Here is a 24,727-nt window from a genome sequence, read left to right as displayed (position 1 = left end):
AGTGATTGCATTGATTTGATTTCACACAAAAGTCTACTGACAATGCTATGATCCATAATGTATATAGATGTCGATGCTTTAGTCAATATGTGCAAAAGTGTTGAAATAACATGGATATGAAGTAAGATAATTCTCGTGGAATGGCAGGCCTTTCTTGTGCGATTGGGCTGAAGGTGTTCTATTTGGCCACATGGCTCCGATGTACTCCTTCCTAACACACTTAAACAACTAACACCCCAGAATCAAATTCACCCTGAAAGAAGAAAAACACAACTGCCTTACTTTCTTAGACACACTAGTCAACTGCCAGCCTGATGGAACCTTGGTTTTCTCAGTCTATAGAAAACCCACCCATACAGGCAGATACATTCACCAACAATCTCCCCCCCCCCCCATCACAACAATATGGAGTCGTTAAGACACTACACAACAGGGCTAAACTTATCTGTTCAAATGACAATGCCCTAACCACAGAACTAAACCACATTCTCAGCCAATGGCTACTCCTCTCCCAAAAAAAATCCAAAAAATATTGAAACCAATAAACCACAATACCCCCCCCCCACCATATAAAAAAATTGGCATCCCTTATCCGCTCTACTAAAGACCAACCTCCCCCCCCCCTAGACCTACCTGGTGTATACCAAGTCCCTTGCAGCTGTAAGCTGTCCTACTTTGGCCAAACAAGCAGGACAATTAATATCAGAATTTCAGAACACAAGGACTACATCCGGTTTCACCAATACAGTCACTCTGGTCTTGCAGACCATGCGCTGGATTCCCGCCATAGAATACGGTGAAAGAAAGCCATGGTAATACACTGTAGTAAATTCAAATACGAAAGGCTTTTCATGGAATCAGCCTCAGCCCTAAGAAACAATCCAAACCTCAACAAATTTGGTTGCATGAGACTGCCCCAAATTTGGGAAACCTACATCAGAAGACCTTCAGCCCAATCGCCCAAGAATATCAACATTGCCTGCTAGGGGGGCACCATCAGGACCTTTAGGAGAAAGAATAGCTTCCTGCTTCATCCTCATTTACTGTTTGTTGTGCTTGCGTGCATGTCTTGTTTTTAAGTTCCTGTGAAAATGGCAACATGACGTTGGTGAAATATTGGAAGTGTATTAAAATTTATTTTAATGTATATCCTAGTATACGTTGTAATTTCCTTAAGCTATTTAGTAAAAATGAAGTAAGATAATTAATATATTTCATCCATAGAACATAGGAATTTATTAGTCATTACATAAATAAATTACACCTACTAGTTTTACCACCTAAAATAATACTGGTGGCTTCTTCAGAGTAAGACATATCAAAACAAATATAAATACAACGATCACAAAGGTGATTAAATACTGAAAAACCATTACAATACTAACAAGTAAATTCATGCTTGACAGTAAACATAAAAATGCATGGCAGGCATTAGCAGCAGGAGGGATATGGTTTTGAAGATAACATCCTTTATGAAGGTTTACAATACACATCAAATTTATGTTAGATAAATTTGATGTGTATTGTAAAAATATCAAGGAAAGAAAGTTTTATCAATAGAAAGCTTGAAAGTGGTGTTACTCTTGACGGGTATATTGTAAACCTTCATATACAGGACATTTTCTTCATGCCTAATCCCTTCCCCATCCCTCTCAAAAATTAGACATAATTCGCACTCTGAAGAATAGAACAGTTTCTATTATACAAAATGATGACAGAACTCCAGACTAATTTTTTTGTTCTCAATAGCTAGTCCAAGAAAAGTTGATAGGATTTTATTTTCAAACCCTTCTGCTCCCAAACTATAATATCCAATATAGCAACTCTATCATGATACCATATAATGGAAGTTTATCAATTAAAATAGCATCTCTTTATCAGAGGTTGGTTTTCTGTAAAGCCAGAAAACCAGGGATCCATTAGGTTGGTGTGTAATCAAAGTGTCTAGGAAAGGGAGACTGTTGTTGTCCAACCCACACAGGTAGATACATTCACTAGCAATCACCCCCCTCATTTCACAACAATATGGGATTATAAAAACCCTATATAACAGGGCTAAATTAATCTGTTCAGATAACAATGCTCTTACTACTGAACTTAATCATATCCTCAACACCTTTTTAGCCAATGGCTAGAACCCCAAAAAATCCAGACAATATTAAAAACCAGTTAACCACAACCTCTCTCTCCCCACTTCATAACAGAGATTACTAAATCTATCACCATTCCTTATATCCAGGGTATATCTGAAAAGCTAACAAAAATCCTAAAAAAATATGAACTGACTATCTGTTACAAACCATATAAGAAATTGGCATCCCTTAATCTACTCCACCAAAGACCAGCCACTTCCCCTAGACCTACCTGGAGTATACCAGGTCCCTTGCAGTTGTAAACTGTCTTACTACAGCCAAACATGCAGGATAGCTAATATCAGGTTATCAGAACACAAAGACTACATCTGGTTTCACTAATACATCCACTCAGGACTTGCAGATCATGCACTAGATACCCACCACAGAATATGCTAGAAGAAAGCCATTTATATTTGCAGCAAATATAAATATGAAAGATTATTCTTGGAATCAGCCTCAGCTCTAAAAAACTTCCCAAACCTCAACAAATTTGGGTGCGTGAGATTGCCCCAAATTTGGGAAGCTTGCGTCCTAAGAACATCAGCCCAACAGCCAAGACAACCCAATTTAGCCCGCAAGGGGACACCTCTAGGACTCTAGGACCAATGCAAGTTGCCTTCTTCAGCCTCATTTGTTCGTTGTTAGTGCCTGCATGCATATATAAGTTTTATATTCCCAGAAGATGGCAATGTAACATTGCTGAAATATTGAAAAGTAGTGATTAAAGATTTTTAATTAATATTTTAGTATACATTGTCATTTCCTGATAAATTTAAAGTCATGTATAACCAATGTATAAGTTCATATACAAGAACAACACGATAAAGTATCCCTAATTGTCAAATGCTCATACCACTGGCTTAAATCCAATGAAAAAACAGCATCAATGGAGTCCTATTATTTATATGGCTAGAGATCATCATCCCAATTTGCCCATGGATCTAATGTCCATTGGAGTTTGATACTCTTTTCACCATTCTTCGCCATTTCTCTAATATATCTAATAAATCAGTACTCTAATAGATACTATGGAATTGTTTGCAAAATAGGTCTTGGGTTATTACAAATTATGACAAACTTTGCATATGCTCAGTGGATAATGTAATGTACAGGGCTTTATCTATCATCTTAACAACATTCATCACTGCAAAAACAAAGAAGCAAATCCCTGCCGTTTTAGACTCTCCTGGAAGCCTCCAAACATAATAAACTCAGATATTCAGTCTAGAGAAAAATGCAATATCCCACCAGCATCCTTCACAAAAAACTGGTATTACAAAATACCATGTGAGACACAATGTATGTTTCCAGTGGCATGGAAACATTATACGTCTATCAATATATCAATAAGTCTCCTTTCAAGGAAACTTATTCGTATCAAGACTATTCACTGAGTATTTTTCTGATGTTTTTCTGGTGAAATTACAGAGGCATACTTTTGAATAGTTCATGGAATAGTGGGAGGAGATTTGTCTTGGTCATCTTTACAAGCGCACATACTGAATTTTTAGCTTGGACTGCTTTGGGACAATTGTTGGAGAATGATGTTTGGACAAGGGTTGAGGGTTCTGAATGAAGTGAGGGATAAAAGTACTCATCCTAGTGAGAATAATTTCTATTATTAGATCAGAGCAGGTGAACAGCAGTAATCAGATCATGCAAACGAAGCATAGAAATTCTGAAGGTCATCCCATTTGGCACTATTGTAGTGCTACAGGATGCAAGGCTAAAATTACTGCAGGACATTTCTAAAAATTACCGTGAGAAAGATGAACTGTATATTATTATTATTATTGCATGAAACCTCCAACATCTCATTGTAGGAGGGCATTCTACTCTACTCCACTACACACATCTCTCCGTCTTTTCTACTACTCAATTCTCTACCTACACACGACACTACTACCGTCAATGGCATCTACCACCCATCACCCCAACAGTAATTTTTTGTCTGTAAATTGCATGAGTTCTCAAGGCTGATTTACTTGTATGCAGGATGAAAAACCTGAATTTTTGGGAGGAAAAAAACCCTGCTGCCTCCATATGAAATTGGCTAACTGACCTTCAAATGAAAAAGACCACAAAAATATTCCTCTCATCACTACATCAGGTCTTTTCCAATTGAAGGGCACAGTGTTCTGTTGTTCTTCCAAATGAACTATGGATGCACTATATAAAACAAAACGTGGACAAGGTTATGGTCATAATTGCAAAGAAGAGAGCTAACATCAACAGTATGCTGAAAAGAATTATAACACTGGAGGAAAACTCCTATAACTTTATTAGCATAGAATTTTGGCCTAAGCATTACAGGAATTGTCAGTACAAGATTACAGAATGGCAATTAAATATTAACAAATTCTAAAAAATGCCACCTAAGTAGCTAATGTAAGATAACCATAAAAGGGTAATTTCCTAACTTATTTAAAAAATAATAATAATAAAATTAAAAAAATGTTGAATGGTTATACAAAGAGAGCTGCGAGGTCTTTTTATAACAGCCAAATTTAAACAGAAACAGAAAAAACTTCAGTTATTTTCTTTATTGTATCAAACTGTAAATTTTTAATTACTGACTTATTATAATTGTGTATATAGTTTTTAATTAATTAATTTGTTTAAATTAGGAATTTGTTGATCATCTGCTGTGGTGGCACTTTTTAAAATACTTCTGTTAATTGCATTTTAATTGTGTTAACTGCTATTGTCGATGAAGGATGACACATCTCTTACAGACTCTTCAGCCACTTTCTCATACAAGATCAGTTTCTGCATTATGTCTCTTCTACAGATATTTCCATGGCCACTTTTCATCTTGACATTCCTAAATTTTTTGATTTACTGAAACAGCATCCCATTTCTGCCAGATCTACAGGAACCTACACAACAGCTGCTCACCATCCCTTTACAGGCTGAACTGCATACTCAATGAACCTGCTACTCCCAGTCATCTTTCATTCCTTCTACCTCAATTTTGTGGAACAGCCTCTCCCATGAAGCATTTCCAATTGTTTATATTTGAAAAGACATGGATTGTATTCTGTGGGAAACTGTTCCAGAGGGCAGCAGTGGAGGGGGAAAATAAGGAGGAGAAGCAATATGTTCTGTGTGTTTGGGGTTGAACTGTGAAGGGGTGTTGAGTAGTTACTGCGTGTGTTTTAATGGATTTAACAGAGGGTAGAGAAATTATTGATGTCAGTTCAGATGAACATCAGCTGTAGCAATATTCATAGAAGATACAAGCAGCAGAAATTGGATGCCTGTGTGAGAACGGGTGGAGTGAACTGGTAAGAAATGAGTCATTAATCAATCTAATTGCTTGCTTTTTAGGGAGTATTTTTAGAGAGCTCTCAGGGACACTGCTCCAAATGTGAGAACAATATTCAATGGTTGGGCAGGCTAATAGCTGTTTAGAGGTAAAGTAGTACCTGGAACAAAAGAGAAATCCTAAATTTTTAGATGCTAAGGAAGTGACAGTTTTAATATGCTTATGCCAAGAGAGGTTTGATGATAGAGTAATTCCAAGACGAGAGATCTCATCTTGTAAAGAAATTTGGGTGGTGTCAAGAGTAAAGACTGCAAGAAAATGGTGCTTTTGTATGGGAGAAAAAGGCAGAACTAATTTTACTGGCATTGAAACTGATGAGGTTTCCTGAACTGCATCAGGAAACCACATCAGTTGACTATAAACCCAATACACAGCAAAGCTGTGTATTGGGTTTATAGTCAACTGGAGTAGATCACTGGTATACAGAAGAAAAAAAAAAGGGGAACGTGGGTGAGAAAAGAGCCCTCTGGAACCCCACATTAGCTGCAGAGTTAGAGGATAAGGAACCTTTCAACCATCACATGTAGCGTGCATTCAGTCAAAAAGCTTGCAATCCAATAGCAGAAGTCATGTGGGAGCTCACTTAATAGATCCTTATCCCAATCCCTGTTGAAAGCATTGGAGATATCAAGAGCAACCACCTGAGACTCACCACATTTTTCCATGGTGTTTGTTCAAAGATAAATAACATAGGTAAACGGATTGCCTGTTGATCAACAGTAGCAGAATCCAAGAATCCATACATGTAATAATTTATTAGCTGAGCACTTTCAAGGTGGCCTAGGAGTTGAATGTTGTTGTTGATGGTGCTCTCAGGGAGAACTTAGGTAAGAGAAAATGGACAATAGTTTGATCGTAGGGATTTGTCACCTCACTTGGGAATCAGTTGTTTTTATTTCTAATTTCTATGCTATGGGATAGATACTCTAATGGAATATGAAAGCATAAACAGGTGATGCAGAATGGGAGTTAACTCTGGAGCATGCATTTAGGATGATTAGAACAATGCTTTTTTTTGGGACCAGGCGTCTTCGTTGGAGCTAATTTGGATAAAAGTTTTCTTTCTTTCTGGCAAAAGGTCAAGGAGGGTATTGTATGACAAGTATTTGAAATGGTTGGGGCATCTGCCAGGGTCAACCATGCAAATTTTTGCATGGTTGACCCTTGAAAAGTAAGAAGCCAAGGGAGTTGGCTTTTTTGCTGAGTGATGATGCAACAGAACCATCTGATTGTAACTGTGGTGGGAACAGTGATGAACAGAAATTAAGGCCAATGGTTTTGGCTAGAGATACTTTGTTTTATACAGCTGTCTGAAGCAAAAGTGTTGTCTGTATCCCTTGAAATGGATAAACTTGAGTATTGTGCGGTTATAAAATTCTTTGTAAAAGAAGGTTTAACGCCAAAAGAAATTCATTCGAAGTTCATAAAAGTTTATGTGTACTCTTCCCCTTTGTTTACGACAATTAAGAAATGGGCTGCCAAGTTTAAACGTGGCCATACCAGCCTTGAAGATGATTCATGTGAAGGATGTCCAAAAAAGTGTAACACCACCAGAAAATCATTGATCAAGTGCACGATATGGTATTGGATGACCGGCGAGTCAAAGTGCGTGAAATTGCTGAGACTACAGGCATTTCAAAAGAACGTGTAGGATATATTTTGCATGAAAAAGCTTAGTGCAAGATGGGTGCCATGCTTGCTCACAGCAGATCAAAAATGCACTCACATTAAAATCTCTGAACAGTGCTTGGAGCATTCTAACAAGAATAAAACTGATTTTGTGCGTCGATTTATTACTATGGATGAGATTTGGATTCACCATTACACAATATGCAAACAGCAGACAAAACAGTGGACAGAAGCCAGTTGTTCAGTGCCAAAGAAGACAAAGTAGGTCCACCAGCAGGAAAGGTCATGGCATCGGTGTTTTGGGATGCTAAAGACATTTTGTTTATTAATTATCTTGAAAAGGGTAAAACAATAACCGGGGAATATTATTCTGATCTTTTAACCAGACTAGATGAAAAAATTTCTGAGAAAAGACCCAGTTTGCAGAAGAAAAAAATCATCTTTCATCAGGACAATACACCTGTGTTTTGGCAATGGGAAAATTAAGGGATCTGCACTATGAATTGTTGGAACATCCACCCTATTCCCCAGATTTGGCTCCCTCTGACTTCTATCTCTTCCCAAAACTATATCTCTTGATTCTAAGAAAAACGTTGACCAGTAAGGCAGAGGTGATTGCAGCTGTAGAGGGATATTTTGCAGATCTTACTGAGAACAACTACAGGGATGAGATAATGGTGCTGGAGCATCACTGGAATAAATGTATGTTTTAAGGGAGATTATGTTGAAAAATAAAAAACTTTTGAAATTATAAATTCGTTTTTTCATTGTTAGGCTGAAAACTTTTCAGACCACCCTCGTACAGTATGACAACCTTTTTTGAGAACCAAGGCTTGATTGGTGGCTGAGAATCTGGAGTGGAATAAGTGATGAAAGCCTTCATTCTTGTGAGAATTATTTCTGTTATTTGGTTTGAGCAAGTGTTTGGTTCAGAAGAACTGAAGCAGTAGTTGGACCATGGGGGAGGAAGAATAGATGTCATGGAGGTCCTCCCAGTTGCACCTGTAGTGCCAAAGGATATGAGAATGTGAATTGATGGGGATGGTTGTTCTGTGGCAAAAGAGATTTGTATGAGGTTGTGGTTTGAGTTAACAAGAGGAGAACAGACAACCACAGCCTACCTGGAAGGGTAGCTAGCTTGTTAGGAAGAGGTCAATGTGTTGGCAAATTGGAGAGGGGGGGGGGATTGTCAGGTTTTCTGGTCAGAACGTCGATGATCTGAGATAGTACATTGCTGATGGCAAACACCTCAGCATCCCTGCCTGCTTGATCAGTGAAACTGGAGAAGGGGGAGCCAATGTAAGTTGTAGACATTGAGGTCCCCAAGAAAAATGATCTCACTATTGGGGTATTCTGACACTGCATAAAGTCAAGCTTTAGAGAGAGAGATAGTTGAAGAGGTCAGAGTGGTTGATGGAGTTTGGAGAGTGATAGAGGGAGCATACGAAAAGGGTAGGTTGGTTTGGTTGAGAAATTTTCAGTCAAAACAGATCAAGCAGTGGAGATTCAAGGGTTTGCAATTATTACCATTAATTTGCAATTGCTATTAAAAGAAAGAGTAATAATTATTCGGCATTTCTCTCTCAGAATTTTGGTGGTGATCAGAATTCATAGTAAAAGATTTATTTCTTCTTATTTTTTTTTTCAATTAATCATTTTGGTAGTCTAGCATCAACATGATTAAGTTTTTTTTTTCCTTTACATTTCCCAGTAGTCATGCCCATTTTGCAATTACTGAACAGAATTTTTATAGTTTACTAGTTACTATGTTAATAATATGTTACTATGTTAGTAATAGCAGTTGATCTTGTATATCTGTACATACTGTATAAAGGCAACAACAGGTACATGGAAGCTAAAATACTGAGTACAATAATTTGTTATATTAGTAAATTTTATTCTTTCAGATGCCAGTTCAATTGCTGGCCAACCAGGTCAGCAATTGAACAAATCTGCTCTCCAACCAACAGGCTGCAGGTTGGCATCACAAGAGATGAATTTCATCATCTGGTGGTGGTCCACCAGATGATGAAGTGGCTTAAAAAAGTTCCATTTTTGGTCTCAAGAACAGTTTCCAGACTAGGTAAAAATAAATAAAAATACAAAAAATATATGAAATCAATAAAAAAATAAAAAAAAACCTTAGCCCACCCAAGGTATGAGCATACTACAGGTTCACAAACAAACCTTTCATGGACAGGAACCATAAAAAAAATATCGCTACATCTTTTACAACGAATATTCAATATTGGTTTATAGCCAAATAGCAAAATAATGTTTGCCTTTGAAATTAAAGTTATGAAAGGAATGAGAGTAAAGAGAATAGAACTGCTGGCCTGAGTTCCCTTAGGAGGACTGTGAGACTTGAAAGATAAACTCAACCCAGGAGGATGTATATATTTTGTCTAGTGCATTTTATTTGAGAAATCTTAATCAAAAGCTAATAAAATGCAAATATATACAGGCAGTTCCCAACCTGTGCAAATTCAACTGAGATAAATTTGAACTTAAGCAAATTATCCAGAAAGGATCATGAAAAAATATGTGGATTATAAAAATTTTACTTACCACACATGTTACATGTCACCTAACAGCAATTATTATGTGTATGTATGTATATATATATATATATATATATATATTGTACATATACAATAATTGCTGCTATTACTTATTATCTAATAATAACAGCAATTATTAAGTGTATATATACCTAATAATTACTGTTAGGTGACATGTAATATATGTGTGGTAAGTAAAATTTTTATAACTCATATATTTTTTCATAACCCTTTATATATATATATATATATATATATATATATATATATATATATCTATATCTCTCTCTCTCTCTCTATATATATATATATATACAGGAATACCTTGTATAGCGTGGTTAACTGGTTCCAAGAAGAGTCCTCGCTATGCAAAACCACGCTGTTCGAGGTCAATTTATAAAGGTTTTCAATTTAATTTGTTTATTATAAAAATTAGGATAATAAAAACGTTTAAAAATGAAAAAAAAAAAATGTTATTTTTATCAACTAAATAACAAATAAAATCTTTTTAAACTGAAGGATGGGAATCCACGTGGAAAGCCAAGGACTCGCTGGATAGATTATATCCAAAACCTTGGGTGGACATGTTTGGGAATCCCACCAGAACACCTGAGCTTGGTGGCAGAGGATTGTGACCACTGGAAGTTCCTCTTGCAGCTGTTGTCCCCACAACCCAATTAGGAAAGGTGGGCCTTGAAGATGTATGTATGTATGTATAAAAGTTTTAGAAAACAAAACAAATATTGCTTCAATTTTAGCATACAGTAATTCAATTTTTACTAAAGTAGTCTTTTAGTGTTCGTTGAACCATCCTTGTCTTCTTTGTCTCTTCAAGTACTAGATCTCTGTAGAATTTGATGGCATTATTGAGACTTTGTCTCACTTTCATGCTGCTTCTTTCCAAATTCGGGTCGGCATTTATGAGAAAGTCGGAAGCTTTGTCGATTTTTCTCACAAAAGTTGAAAGGTCAGCAAAGGAAAATTCTTCAACCATGACATCAGTGGGGTCATCTTCTTCTGCTTCATAGGCTCATTGTTGTTCCAACTCCAAAAGGGTTTCATCATCCAGATCACTTGAATGAGAATGAATACATTCGTTCACATTGTTACAATCTAAACATGTAAAACCAAGATCTTTGCCCATCTGCACAATTTCTGTTGAGATTTCCTTTTTCTGTGTTGCAAAAGGCAACAAAGTCCTTTGAACAATGCGGCAAGATATTATGCCATACGGCTTTCATGTTGCTTTGAGTCACCTCTTTTCAAGATTCATTAATATTTTGAATGGCATCTTTTATGTTAAATTTCTTCCAAAATTCACTCAAAGTCCAAGAATCATCTTCTGCTGCAGCTTTAATAGCTTGAGCAAAAGTTTGTCTTAAATAGTTAGCCTTGAAAGTGAAGATAACGCCTTGATCCTTCGGCTGCAGAATTGATGTTATGTTTGGAGGTATAAAATGAATCTTGACATTTTCATCTAAGTCAGTCAATAGAATTGGATGGCCTGGCGCATTGTCTAATAAAAGCAAAATTTTGAAAGGAATATAATATCATTCTTTTTCAATAGCTTTTAACTTCAGGGCAAAAACAAGTTTTAAACCAGTCTTCAAAAATTGAACGAGTCACTCATGCTTTTTTATTCGAATGCCAATGAACAGGTAAATTGTTCTTTGTAAAGCCCTTAAGAGCTCTTGGGTTTTCCGCTCTGTACACTAACAGTGGCTTCAATTTTAAATCACTTGATGCATTACCACCTAGTAAAAGTGTCAATCAGTCTTTTGACACTTTATACCCAGCTTGTGTTTTTTCCTTCTCTGCTAGAAATGGGCGCGATGGCATTCTTTTCCAGAACAAGCCAGTCTCGTCAGCGTTAAAAATTTGATCATCTGTGTAGCCTTCCTTCTCAATAAGCTCCTTCAATTCATTGGAAAATAATTCTGCAGTTTTAGTGTCAGCACCTTGTGCTTTCACCTTGGATTCTTACGTTATGGAGTCCCATATGCTTTTTGAAATTGTAGACCCACCCATGACTTGCTATAAAAGTTTCACTGGTTGCACTTCCTTCATTTTCGCTTTCATTTTCTTTTATTTTGTCATACAGACTTGTTGCTTTTGCCTGGATTATCATTTGACTCAAAGGAATCTTTTTCTGATTACAATCTTCAACGCAGATCATTAGAAGGCGTTCCATATTTTCCATTGTAGAAGATCGATTTCTCGTGATCACTTTTGACATATAAGAAGCGGTGCTCATTTCATGCTGTTTAATCTCTTCTTTGCTCTGAATAATTGTTCGTACAGATGACTCATTCATTGAATTTTCATGTGCTATTTTAGCAAACGAAGCGCCATTCTCGTGCCATTTTATAATTTCAAGTTTCTTCTCTAATGTCAACCACTTGCGTTTTTTTTTTGTTACTCCAACCGTGTCTTCTTTGATCAGTATCTTTTCACTCATATTTAAATAAAACAAAAATATTAAATACTAATATTAATGTGAATAATAAGATGCCATGGGGAAAGACCGTGTCTATGTGAGAGCCAATCGAATAACTACTGCATAAACGTGGCTCTCGACTGTCACTTGCGACGCCCGGGAGTCGCCGGTCAGTGTTGACAATGTTAGTGTAATAATGATAAGTGTAATAATAAAAACCACGTTAGACCAAAAGCTGCGTTGTTCAAAGCCGCGCTATACAAGGTATTCCTGTATATACTTTAGTTATTTCCTTTTCACTTTCATTAAACGTTTGTCAGTTATCTTTTTTAAAATATTTATCCGTCCACAATTCTGTACAGAAATTTAGAAATTCTTCTAATTTCATTTCGGTTTAATTTTATGTTTGCTTTAGTATCTGTACTTAAGTGTTTCAAAATCTTATATTCATTGTGTCTTATTTTATATAAATGTAATCATACATCCTAGGTAGTTAAATGAAGTCACATGTTCTAAAATTCTTGTTATTAATATTAACTATTTAATAAAATATTAAATGAAAGAAATTTTCAAACAGCAGTAATCACTAAAACAAAAAAGAAATTAAAGAAAATATAATTTCATATTTTCCTGGTGTTCATACTCACTTGGAATGAAGTGCATTGTATAATCTTATACCATCTGCTAATCCACATATTTGAATTAGATCATCTCTGGTGAGACGTAGTATGTCAGCTCCTGCATTTGTTAAATCATAGGGGAAAAAAAAAAGGGTCGAAATTCTCTCTCTTTACAAAAAAATAGTTATGTAATAATTAATTATATAATCAACTGTAAAAAATATAATTCATCTATTACTATATCTGGCTAAACACAATTCATGGCTATCTCTGGTGAAAACAGTAACAATTACAATCAAACAGAATGAAATTATCAGGTTATCCCAAGAGTAGTGTCATTTTTTATACTATACTTGTTCAAACGTGTCTTGGCTTGTCTAAACATGAATTTTTAAAGCTTTACAAGTACTGCTAAACTGAGGTGGCTTCATTCTAAGGAATTCCAAAGAAAGCCTACTTCAGACAGACAGACAGGCAGATCAATGACCATTTGCTTAGAAGAACACAAATCATACATCTGCAATCACATGGTCAATCTGACCTTGCAGACAATGTATTGGATACAACTCATAGGATCTCCTGGAAGAAAACTACCATGCTCCACCATAGTAAATTCAAAAAGGAAAGACCATGTTTAGAATCTGAGGCAGCACTCAGAAATCAACCACATTTAAATAAATATGGATGTATAAAACTTCCCAAAATTTGGGAAACAATAATTATCAGAGGTCCCAATTTACATCCTAGGCCACCTACAAACGCCCATGGAGGGGAAACCACCAAGATAGGACTTTAGAGAGTCACCCACAAGTTTCATTTAGTATTGTGTTGTCTTTGTGTGTGTTATTTGTTACAAGAGTTATTTTAATTGCTGAAGATGTCTCAGTGACGGAGATGAAATATTGAAGCATTAAAATTAGTTTTAATCCTTTTCCAGTGCTGCAAATATTCCGTTAAACTTTCAACATGATTTTCCTCCCAGCACTTAAGCCCTAACGCATAGATTATAATCATTCATGGTGAAGAAATAGCACACAAAGCAAGATAATACAGTAAGTCAAACTACATTTATCTAGGCTAGGGGTTCTCAATGTATGGTATGCATACCCTTACGGGGTATGTGGTAAAAGTTTTGGGGGTACACAGAGAGAGCTCAAAAGTCGGTAGATCTAGTAACAAAGTCATTAAGTTGGCAACACTGATACTGATTAATTTCTGAGAACTGCGAATAAAAGTTGAGCAGCTCTCAGATGTGAACTGTAGACTAAAATACAGAAATATTATTGAAAAGAAAATGAAAGAGTTTGAGAACAGGAATCAAACCTTGGAGATTCAGTGGCAAACTCTGAAGGAAATATTGATTGATTCTGCCAGAGAGGCATGTGGCGAGGTTGTGTGCAAGGATAAAAAAATCAGAACTCCCTGGTGGACACAGGAAGTTAAAGAAGCAGTGAAGGAAAAGAAGAAAGCATATCAAAAGTTCATGGCAAATAAGTCAGCTTTCACGCTTACAGAATACAGAGACAAATGTAAGAAAGCTAAACAGTGTGTAAAACTAGCTAAACAAAAGTCATGGGAGGACTTTGGCAAGAATATAGAAAATAAATATCAAGAAGGTGGCAAAATATTCTGGAGGTTGTTGAAGAAGCTTAGGAATGGAGGAAAGAGTGCTGTAAAAGGAATTAGAGATGATAAAGGTGAAATGAAAACAGGAGAAAAAGATATCCTTGAAGTATGGAGTAATTACTTTGAAAAACTGCTAAATGAAACAAGCAGTGATGACAGCACAGTGATAAAAAGCACTGACCAGGCATGCAGTCAGGAATACATATCCATACTTGAAGTAGAAAAAGCCATCAAAGGCTTGAAATGTGGAAAGGCAGCAGGAGTAGATGATATTCGACCAGAAATGCTGAAGTATGGTGGTATAAGAGTCTTACAGTGGCTGCACTGCATAGTTCAGAAAGCCTGGACAGAGGGACGAATTCCCAATGATTGGAGTAGAGCTCTCATAGTACCCATATATAAAAAGGGAAATAAAACTGAATGTGAGAATTACAGAGGTATTTCTCTACTGAGTGTTCCTGGCAAGATCTATGCAAGTATACTTGAGAAACGGTTGAGAAGAATTGTGGAAGAAAAGCTTGTTGAAGAACAAGCTGGATTCAGGCCAAATAGAGGCTGTCAGGATCAGATCTTCACTTTACGACAAATAGTCGAGAAAGCATGGGAATATAACAAAGATCTGTATTTAAGTTTTGTCGATTTGGAAAAGGCATATGACAAGGTGCCAAGAGAGAAGCTATTCAATATGCTGCAGTTATATGGTGTCAATGGGGCATTATATCAAGCAATACTTAGTCTTTATTTGAGTTGTGAGTCAGCAGTTAGAATTGAAGGAAGTACAGGAAGATGGTTTAATGTTAAATCTGGTGTGAGACAAGGATGTACATTATCCCCTCTGTTATTCATTATCTATATGGATCACATTATGAAGGAATGTGGTATTAAACCTGATATCAAAATTGGAGATGTTAATGTCAGCTCTTTGCTTTATGTGGATGATGTTATACTTCTAAATAAATCCGCTACACGTCTGCAAGATTCTCTGACTAAATTGAATAGCTGTTGTAATAGATATGGTATGAAGGTCAGCAATAAAAAGACAAAGACAATGAAAATAGGTAGAATCATTGAAAATGTCAACTGTGTTGTGAATGGGGAACCTGTGGAACAAGTAAAACATTTCAGCTACTTAGGCACAATTTTTACTGAAGATGGTAAACTAAATATAGAAATAGACAACAGAATCAGCAAAGCTGGTATCGTGGGAAGTCAATTGAATAAATTCATATGGAATAAGAATGAAATTAGTCGGAACACTAAATTAGCTGTATTCAAACCAATTTTAACTTATGGATCTGAGAGCTGGGTTAGAAGTAAAACACTTGACCAAAGACTAGAGACCGCAGATATGAGAGTCCTGAGAAAGATTAGAGGCATGAACAGATGGCATCAATGGCAATATCATATTAAAAATGAGGATATTAGGAAAGAACTTGACATTGTCAGCATCCAGGAATGCATTAGCAGAGCTAATCTCAGATGGTATGGTCACTTAAATAGAATGGGAGAGGAAAGATTAGCAAAACAAGTGTTCTCTGCCAGGTTGGCAGGAAAACGACCCAGAGGAAGACCAAGATATAGGTGGATTGATACAGTACAAAGTGCCTTAGACGATAGAAATATAAGATCTGATAATGTTGGAGTCTTGACAAGTAACAGACTGATTTGGAGGAAAATTGTAGTTAGGAAGTTAGTAATGATGTAATTTTTTCATGTAGTACTGTCATATCCTGTACACCCCTTGAGGGTACATGGCAGGAATTTGATGATGATGATGATGAGTGATGAAGCACGGCAATGTAGTTCATGTCTATGCATGTTTGTCAATCCTCCCTCCCCTACCCGAGAACTGAACAACCTACCCAAACAGTTGATCGCCCAGTCAAAACATCCATTCTAAGTGAGTGAATGTGCCTTCTTACTGCTCTATGTATTTGTTGTGATTTATTTCACTTACTGTGCTGCTTAAAGTTATTTTCAGTCTTCAGTTTTCTGTGAAGTTAAATGAACGTGTTTCTAAAGTGCCTTGAAACATGGATAAATGGATAATTAAGAAGAAAAGTATTGTGGAACCAGAGTCGATGGCTTCTAAATTTACAACTACGTCATTGATGAACTGTGCAAGCGCTAAAATGTTTGTCACTCTTTGTGTTTAACGACATATTAATTTATGAATACAAAATTTAATGTGTGTGTGTGTGTGTATGTTTTATTTTATTCCCATTGTTATACTATAACTATAGTTTTATCTGCCTATACAGGGGGGGGGGTATGCCAGTTACATACATATTTCCAGGAGGTACCCGAAGCATAAAAGGTTGAGAACCACTGATCTAGGTAATAAGGCTGGCCTTTCTAAAAGGATGTTGGGACACAAGAGTAATACCAACTGCATTAAACTAAAAATGAAATTCCAGTTGAAAAAAGCCCACCTAACAAATGTGCCAGCCTTGCACTACAATCAGAGCTCTCAGCTCTTTATGAACTGAGCTCTCTGCGATACTCAATCCCGAACTTAGGTACATTCTCGCACAAATCTCAAAAGCTTCTGCATAAAAAGAATTCCAAAAAATAAAAAAAAATAAGCATATCAAAAAGTATAACAGTTTGTGTAAATCTAAATACAACCCCAAATTCAACTTCTCCACACAGTAGTGAATTTATCTTCAAAAAGTCTCAACAAAGATGCTATGAGCCTCAGCCACAATTTGCTGTTGCACTGAAAGAAGTGCCGTTGCTAGACATAACGTACAACATAGAAGGGGAATATGTCGCTTAGCTCCAGAAATCGCCAAGAACATCAGACTTGATGTCGCCAATATCCTCTCCCAGTCATTGCCTCCAAAAAGTAAGTTGTTTTCTGGTTAACTCGCTTCTCTCAGAAAGTTATGAAAATAAAAAAGTACTGTCGTCACCAGAGCAGATAAGGGTAATGCCACAGAATATAATCGAAAAATGGATATCATTCGCTGAGATCACCCTACCTACATCATGCTAGACCCCAAGATCCCACAAAAATGCAAGTTAAAAAATTAAAAAACTTATGCAAAAAAATGTATTTTCCTGGCCTCCAGACATTACAAAAAAATTGAAACCCTTTGGTTCTCGTTACCCCCCCCCCCCCCCGGATATATGGCTTACCAAAAATCTGCAAACCTAATCCCCCCCCCCCCCCCCAAGACCAAAAGTGGATGACACTGATGCTCCATGCTACAAACTCAAAACAGCTGGAAACCTCTCTTACTCCCCTCACTGGATTTACCACATACTGTATAAAAAACTCTACCCATTTTAAAACCTTGATTAAAAATCTAACTTTAAATAATACCGATATATAAAGCTTTAATAAATTTAGTTTAATCCTTTATCCAAGTGTGAGCAAACAAAGTTTGCGCCTGAAAGTATCTTCAGGACTCAGGTAAGACCTTGCTATTGCTTCTGCCTGGTATCTCCACTACTGGGCTGGCTCCCACTGAAGAGACCTCAATAAAGGTCGAAACTAGTTTGGTTAACAGCCCTTCCCTTAATGCATAACATCATATATATCCACAAGGAGATGTGTTTTGCATTATGGGAGATATTGAGATAGGAGTGATGTAAGCTTGCTCCACCTTTGCAAGGAGTTGCCTGGTGTTGTACCACCTTACCCCAGTCCTGAAGATACTTTCAGGCACAAACTTTGTTTGCTCACACTTGGATAAAAGATTAAACTAAATTTATTATAGTCTAACCAAGTGAAAAATAAACTTTCAACATATTTAAGCTTTGGCATCACCTCACTGTTTACCAATATTCCCTTAAATGACACCTTAACACACACACAAAAAAAAAAAAAAAATTTTTCCTTATGATATCTTAGATCTCTTTTCCTTTGCCATCAATTCTGGTATTTTTCTTGGAAGAACAAAATTTACGAACAGATAGAGGGAACTGCTATGGGTTTCTCCCCCCCCCACACCAATTTTTACATGCGAAATTTTGAAAAAAAAGCCTTGGACTCAGCCCTTCTGAAACTTTCTATCTGACTGAGACATGTAGATGAGGTGTTCTCTATTTGGCCTCATGGCCCAGACACCTCAATAGTCTACATCCAATAATCCAGTTTATGATGGAAAAGGAAAATACCAATAATTTACACTTCCTAGACACCTTCCTAATGGTAACTTTTCCTTCACTGTATATAGAAAACCCACTCACACAGGAAGATACATTCACTAACTTTCCCACCACACCACCCCTCTCAACCATATGCTATTATTAAAACTCTAACCAATGCCTATAATCTTTGTTCCAGTGGAACCTCTCTTTCAACCAAACTCAACCACATGCACAACACCTACCTTTCCAATGGCTACAGTGATTACAGAATTAAAAAAATAACCACTTCCTCCCTCATTCCTTGTCAATCACTTCAGAAGGATTTCAGAAATGCATCACCATTCCCTACATCCATGGCATATCAGAAAAAATAGCTAGGTCTTTAAAAACGTACAACCTCTACACAGCTTTTAAGTCCTGCTGGAAACTTGTTACGCTTATCTGTTCTACCAAAGATCAGCTCCTTCCTCTTTCATTGCCTGGAGCATATAAAGTACCCTTTTCCTGCAAGCTGGCTTACTTTGGTCAGGCAGGTGGTTCAGTGACCATCCATTTAGAAGAACACAAATCATACATTTGCAATCATGACTATGGTCAATCTAGCCTTGCAGACCATGTATTGGACACAACCCACAGATCTCCTGGAAGAACACCACCATAGTAAATTCAATAAGGAAAGACTGTTTTTGGAATCAGTGGCGGCACTCAGAAATCAACCACAGTTTATCGTCTGACAATTATTGTTTCTCACAGTTTGGAAAACAATTGTCAGAGGTCCCACTTTACGTTCTAGACCACATACAAATGCCCATAGAGGGTACACCATCTAGATAGGACTTTAGAGTCACCCACGTGTTTCATTTGGTATTGTTTTGTCTTTGTGTGGTATGTTATTTGTTACAAAAGTTATTTGTAATCCCTGAAGACATCTTAGTGACACTGAGACAAATTATTGGAAGCATTAAAATTAGTTTTAATCATTTCCTAGTGCAACAAATATTCCATTAAACTTCCAACATGATGTTCTCCCAGCACTTAAACCTTAACACGCAGTCAATAAGATATCTGTCTGTAATTGCCTGCAATTCAAGAAGTTTATCCTCCTGGTTAGTAATGAATGCTATAACTCTCAGAACTTCCCTGATCACTATTACCCAAATATAACATCTTATAATAAATTTAGTTTAATCCTTTATCCAAGTGTGAGCAAACAAAGTTTGCGCCTGAAAGTATCTTCAGGACTGGGTTAAGGTGGTACACACCAGGGCAACTCGTTGCAAAGGTGGAGCAAGCTACCAACACTCCTATCTGTCTGGGTAGTGGCCCTTCCCTTAATGCATAACAATAGACATATCCGCAAGGAGATGTGTTTTGCATTATAGGAGATACTAGGATAGGAGTGTTGGTAGCTTGCTCCACCTTTGCAACGAGTTGCCCTGGTGTGTACCACCTTAACCCAGTCCTGAAGATACTTTCAGGCGCAAACTTTGTTTGCTCACACTTGGATAAAGGATTAAACTAAATTTATTATACTCTAACCAAGTGGAAAATAAACTTTCAACATCTTTCTCTAAATCCAGAGTAATTTATTAAAAAAGGGTGGCACACCAATTGGCAATTCCTATAGGTGGAGATGACCTGCAAATGCTTCTGCCTGATATCTCGACTTGGGCCTGGCTCCCACTGAAGAGACCTCAATAAAGGTCGAAACCGGTCTGGGTAGTGGCCCTTCCCTTAATGCATAACAATAGACATATCCGCAAGGAGATGTGTTTTGCATTATAGGAGATACTAGGATAGGAGTGTTGGTAGCTTGCTCCACCTTTGCAACGAGTTGCCCTGGTGTGTACCACCTTAACCCAGTCCTGAAGATACTTTCAGGCGCAAACTTTGTTTGCTCACACTTGGATAAAGGATTAAACTAAATTTATTATACTCTAACCAAGTGGAAAATAAACTTTCAACATCAACAACATCTTATAGTTATTGTTTAGCATAAATAATAACGCACCAGCCTGGTAGATCAAGTTGTTAATGTATCCAGGCAGTGCTTTCAAATTCCATCATAAGCATGGATATTTGTGATTATCTTTAGGTGAAATTTGTAGCCTAGTGTGAGATCACCATCCTGCTTATTGGATTGGTTTCAAAAAAGTTGCATGTTTGTTTCTAGAGCAGGCAGACTATGTAAAAACAAATTAAAAAATACCAAAATAAATAAATAAATAACTGAAAAAAAGTATAAAAAAATACTACAGCCAACACATGGTACTGATGTACTACAGATTTATAACCTTTTGTGGGGATGAGAGACACATAAAAAAAGAAAGAAAGAAATATCATTTGTTTTAGTGTTCTTTATGTCAATATGGTGCTTCACTAATTTTTTTGCCAGTTTCATTTCTTTTTCATTGATACTTGTTGTGTTAATTTTTTTTTACGTGTCTCCCAACCATGAAAGGCTATATATGCCTACAGCACATCAGTAACATGGGTTGGCAAGGAAATAATTTTTTTTCCTCCTTTATATATATTCAGCACTCCTGGTGCCTACGCCGCCCAACCCCCGAGTTCTGGACTTGTAGGTAGGTTCTCCTTGAATTCTGATGACGCGACATTCACGGTAGCCCTGAGTTTCAAAACGTTTCAAAAAACATGACATAAAAAGGCTCATGATTTTATATATATAGGGTAGATATATATGGTCAATAATTTTAATGACTTAAACCACCAAGATAATTAAGAATAAAAGTTTAATACAGACACAACTAGTTTCGTTGGTAAGCCAACTTCGTCAGGTGTCAAAGTACAAAGATATATACAAAAAGACCAACAGAAACATTACACACACTAACAACAACAGAGCTATCAAAAAAACTACAGTTAAGTTCAAATTGGAGTCTGCGCTTCAGTTGTAGCTACATTTATACACATGCGTGTGATCTTGCAAGAACGTCAGCACTGAACAGCAGAGCTATGCGAATCTGGCAAATTGTAGCTAAGGTTGTTATTCATGTGAGTAGAATCGAGGGTGATTTCTTTTGACTCCAGGATACGTCTTTCAAGTTCATCATAACACTTGTGAATATTAGAAGTTTGATTCCAGTCTATTTGGTGTTGGTGGCCTTCATCAGAGTTTACAGAGAACAAGACATAGTTAGCGAGAGCAATGGCTCGGATTCTATTATAAGAGATATCCTTGTCATAAGGAATCTGGTCATTTAATAAATAAATTTCATAAACCGAGTCAATCTGCATACAAATTACCATATTCCTTATGACAAGGATACCCAACATCTCATTAAAGATTACCAAAGGACACTCAGGAACATTGGACTTTTCATCAACAGACTGGTTTTCTTAAAAAGATGTAAGTGCTATTCTATTACCTCATTTTCTTGATTTCAAAGAATCTATCAAACAGCTCGGGCACATAGAATTTACCACAAGGCAAAACTAGATCTTCTATCGGAACGAATTGTAGATACTAAACACAGTCTAGCTTCTTTTTTCACCAAGAAACGTTTACCAGAAAACCGCTTAGAGACTTACTTAGACATGGAACAACACGAAAGAAATCAGTGCCCTTTTGGCTTCAAGAACCCAAAATATAAACAAATTTAAACTTATCAGAAAGTTCGATTCTCTCAGACATACACAGGAACGTTCATCCTCTACTTATGTTTCCTTCTTTTTTAAAAAAGTAGTTGTAAATAAATCTTCACATATCCTAACAACGGCGGAAGAAAGTGTTCTTGCAAAGGGAATTAATTTCATCCTCGCTCCTACATCCATTCCTAAAGAGCTTTTTTCTCACTAACATAGAAAAAAGTTGCCTCCTTACTTCCAACCCAAGACGCAAACCTACTATGGATGGAAGCTATTTTCACAATAAATAATAATGCAAAACCACCTTCTGACAACGCTTCTCCTAGTGAAAGAGTGGCCATTAAAAACTGAGAAAGAACAAAGACATTATCATCCTACCAGCTGACAAAGTAAATGCCACAGTCATTCTAAATAAAACAGACTACCACAACAAAATTCTTGAATTATGAGAGGCAGATACTTATTCTGAACTTAATATGGATCCCACAAGAGAGTTACATAATAGGACAAACAATCTTCTAAAATCAACTTCAGAATTACCAAGGAATATCCACCTTTCGCTCAGATTCATTCATCATCTTATCCCATGGCTGTATGGCCTTCCTAAGATTCACAAAATAAATACTCTCTTAAGATCCATAGTTGAAGGCAGACTCGTCCACATACAACTTATCTAAATATCTTGCTCTTCCTTAAAATATTTCACAGGTAAATCCTCTTCTTACATCCAGAGTTCAGCTGACTTTGTTTCCAAGATCAAAAACCTCAAACTGAACAAATCAGACATGATGGTAAGCTTCGACGTAGTTTCGCTTTTCACCAATGTACCAACTCAGGAGGATCTCACGCTTCTCAAGAACAAATTATCAAAGAAGCTCTTCACTTTACTTACCGACTGTGTTGACTCAGGCCACTTCAGATTCAAAGACAAGATCTATAAACAAAACACTGGTCTAGCCATGGGTAGTCTGCTTTCCCCGGTGCTAGCAAACATATTTCTCGAAGACTTCGAAGAAAAAACAATTTGTTCGGCCACACTGAAACCTAAAATATGGCTCCGTTATATTGACGATATTTTTCTTATATGGAAACATGGACCAGACAACCTCAAGGTTTTCTTAGATCATCTAAATAACTTTCATCACAACATCAAATTCACCTCTGAGCTAGAAGTTAACAGTTGTCTTTCTTTTTTAGACATAAAACTAACCAGGAGTATTGATAATATTAAAATTTCAATCTTCAAGGAAACTGACCCATACAGATAGATACCTTCACGCATCCTCTCACCACTACCCTCCACAGAAATATGGCATTATATCTACTCTTGCACATCAGGCCAGATCCTTATTATCAGAGGACGAAGAGTTTCAAATGTACTTAATTTCCTTGAAAAAGACCTTTGTCAATAATGGTTTCACTCCAAAAAGTATCGAGAAACTTCTTTTTTACTGTCGTCAACAAACTAATGAAGATTCTACTACCCCCAGAGCTTACATCTCCTTGCCTCACTTTAGTTCCCTCTCCACCAAACTGGCTAGAATTTTAAAAAAGTTTAACATCAAAACATGCTTCTCTGCTTTACCTAAGCTCTGATCTATCCTTAGTCAGTCAAAAGAAAAACATAACCATCTTCAGTTCCCAGGAATATAGAATTATTTGTAGTTGTGGTAAACCTTACTATGGACAAATTGATAAATCATCTTGAAGAGCACAAAAGAGACATCTCTCATAATAGAATCTGAGCCAGTGCCCTCGCCAACCATGTCTTGTTCTCTGTAAACTCTGATGAAGACCAACACCAAATAGACTGGAACCAAACTTCTAATATTCACAAATGTTACGAGGAACTTGAAAGACATATCCTGGAGTCAAAAGAAATCATCCTCGATTCTACCCACATGAATAACAACCTTAGCTACAATTTACCAGATTCGCATAGCTCTGATGTTCGGTGCTGGCATTCTCACGAGATCACATGCACACATATAAATGTAGCTAGAACTGAAGAGCGGACTCCAATTTGAACTTAACTGTAGTTTTTTTGATAGCTCTGGTGTTGCTAGTGTGTAATGTTTCTGTCGGTCTTTTTTGTATATATCTTTGTACTTTGACACCTGACGAAGTTGGCTTATCAAACGAAACTAGTTGTGTCTGTATTAAACTTTTATTCTTAATTATCTCGGTGGTTCAAGTCATTAAAATTATTGAACATGTTCATAAACCGAGTCAATCTGCATACAAATAACCATATATATATATATATATATATATATATATACACACACGTTTATATATATATTATATATACACACACTTTATTTATTGACTTTTCAAGCAATTTCAAGTATTCAATAAGCAGGGTAGTGGTCTCACACCAGGCAATGAAATTCGTCTCCATCTAAGATAATCATAAACATATATTTTCAGTTGCTGCAGTATCCAGGTATTTGCTTACGCTTGGAATTGCCAAACTTTATATAGTTTCTACTATATTCGGCATGAAACTCTTTGAGTTTCTTATTCGGCTAAGAAACGATATAGGAGATGTAATATCCCTTAACTTAAACAAGTCATATGTCGCCAAATCGAAGCCTTTGGCTCTTCATATATCTAATAAATTATTAGGACATCTCTTGGCAATACTCATAGAAGGGGTGTAAGTTCTGTTTGCTACAAACTTG

At 36.6% G+C, this 24,727-nt stretch overlaps 1 protein-coding gene across 1 annotated transcript in view; it reads right to left on the bottom strand.

The window, feature by feature from the left end:
• The window catches only part of LOC150109376 (transcription factor CP2-like protein 1), a 311,379-nt gene that overhangs the window by 32,100 nt on the left and 254,552 nt on the right, over nt 1-24,727 (bottom strand). Inside the window, exon 15 of the mRNA XM_090407787.1 lies at nt 12,738-12,828. Within this exon, the coding sequence (XP_090263913.1) occupies nt 12,738-12,828 (91 nt within the window). The remainder of the gene's footprint in view (nt 1-12,737; nt 12,829-24,727) is intronic.

The sequence above is a fragment of the Typopeltis vanoorti genome, chromosome 2 (assembly GCF_054136105.1).
Source record: "Typopeltis vanoorti isolate ZY-2024b chromosome 2, IOZ_Tvanoo_1.0, whole genome shotgun sequence".
NCBI classification, from domain to species: domain Eukaryota; kingdom Metazoa; phylum Arthropoda; class Arachnida; order Uropygi; family Thelyphonidae; genus Typopeltis; species Typopeltis vanoorti.
Note: the sequence above shows the minus strand (reverse complement) of the source record. Positions and strands in the feature narration are given on the sequence as shown.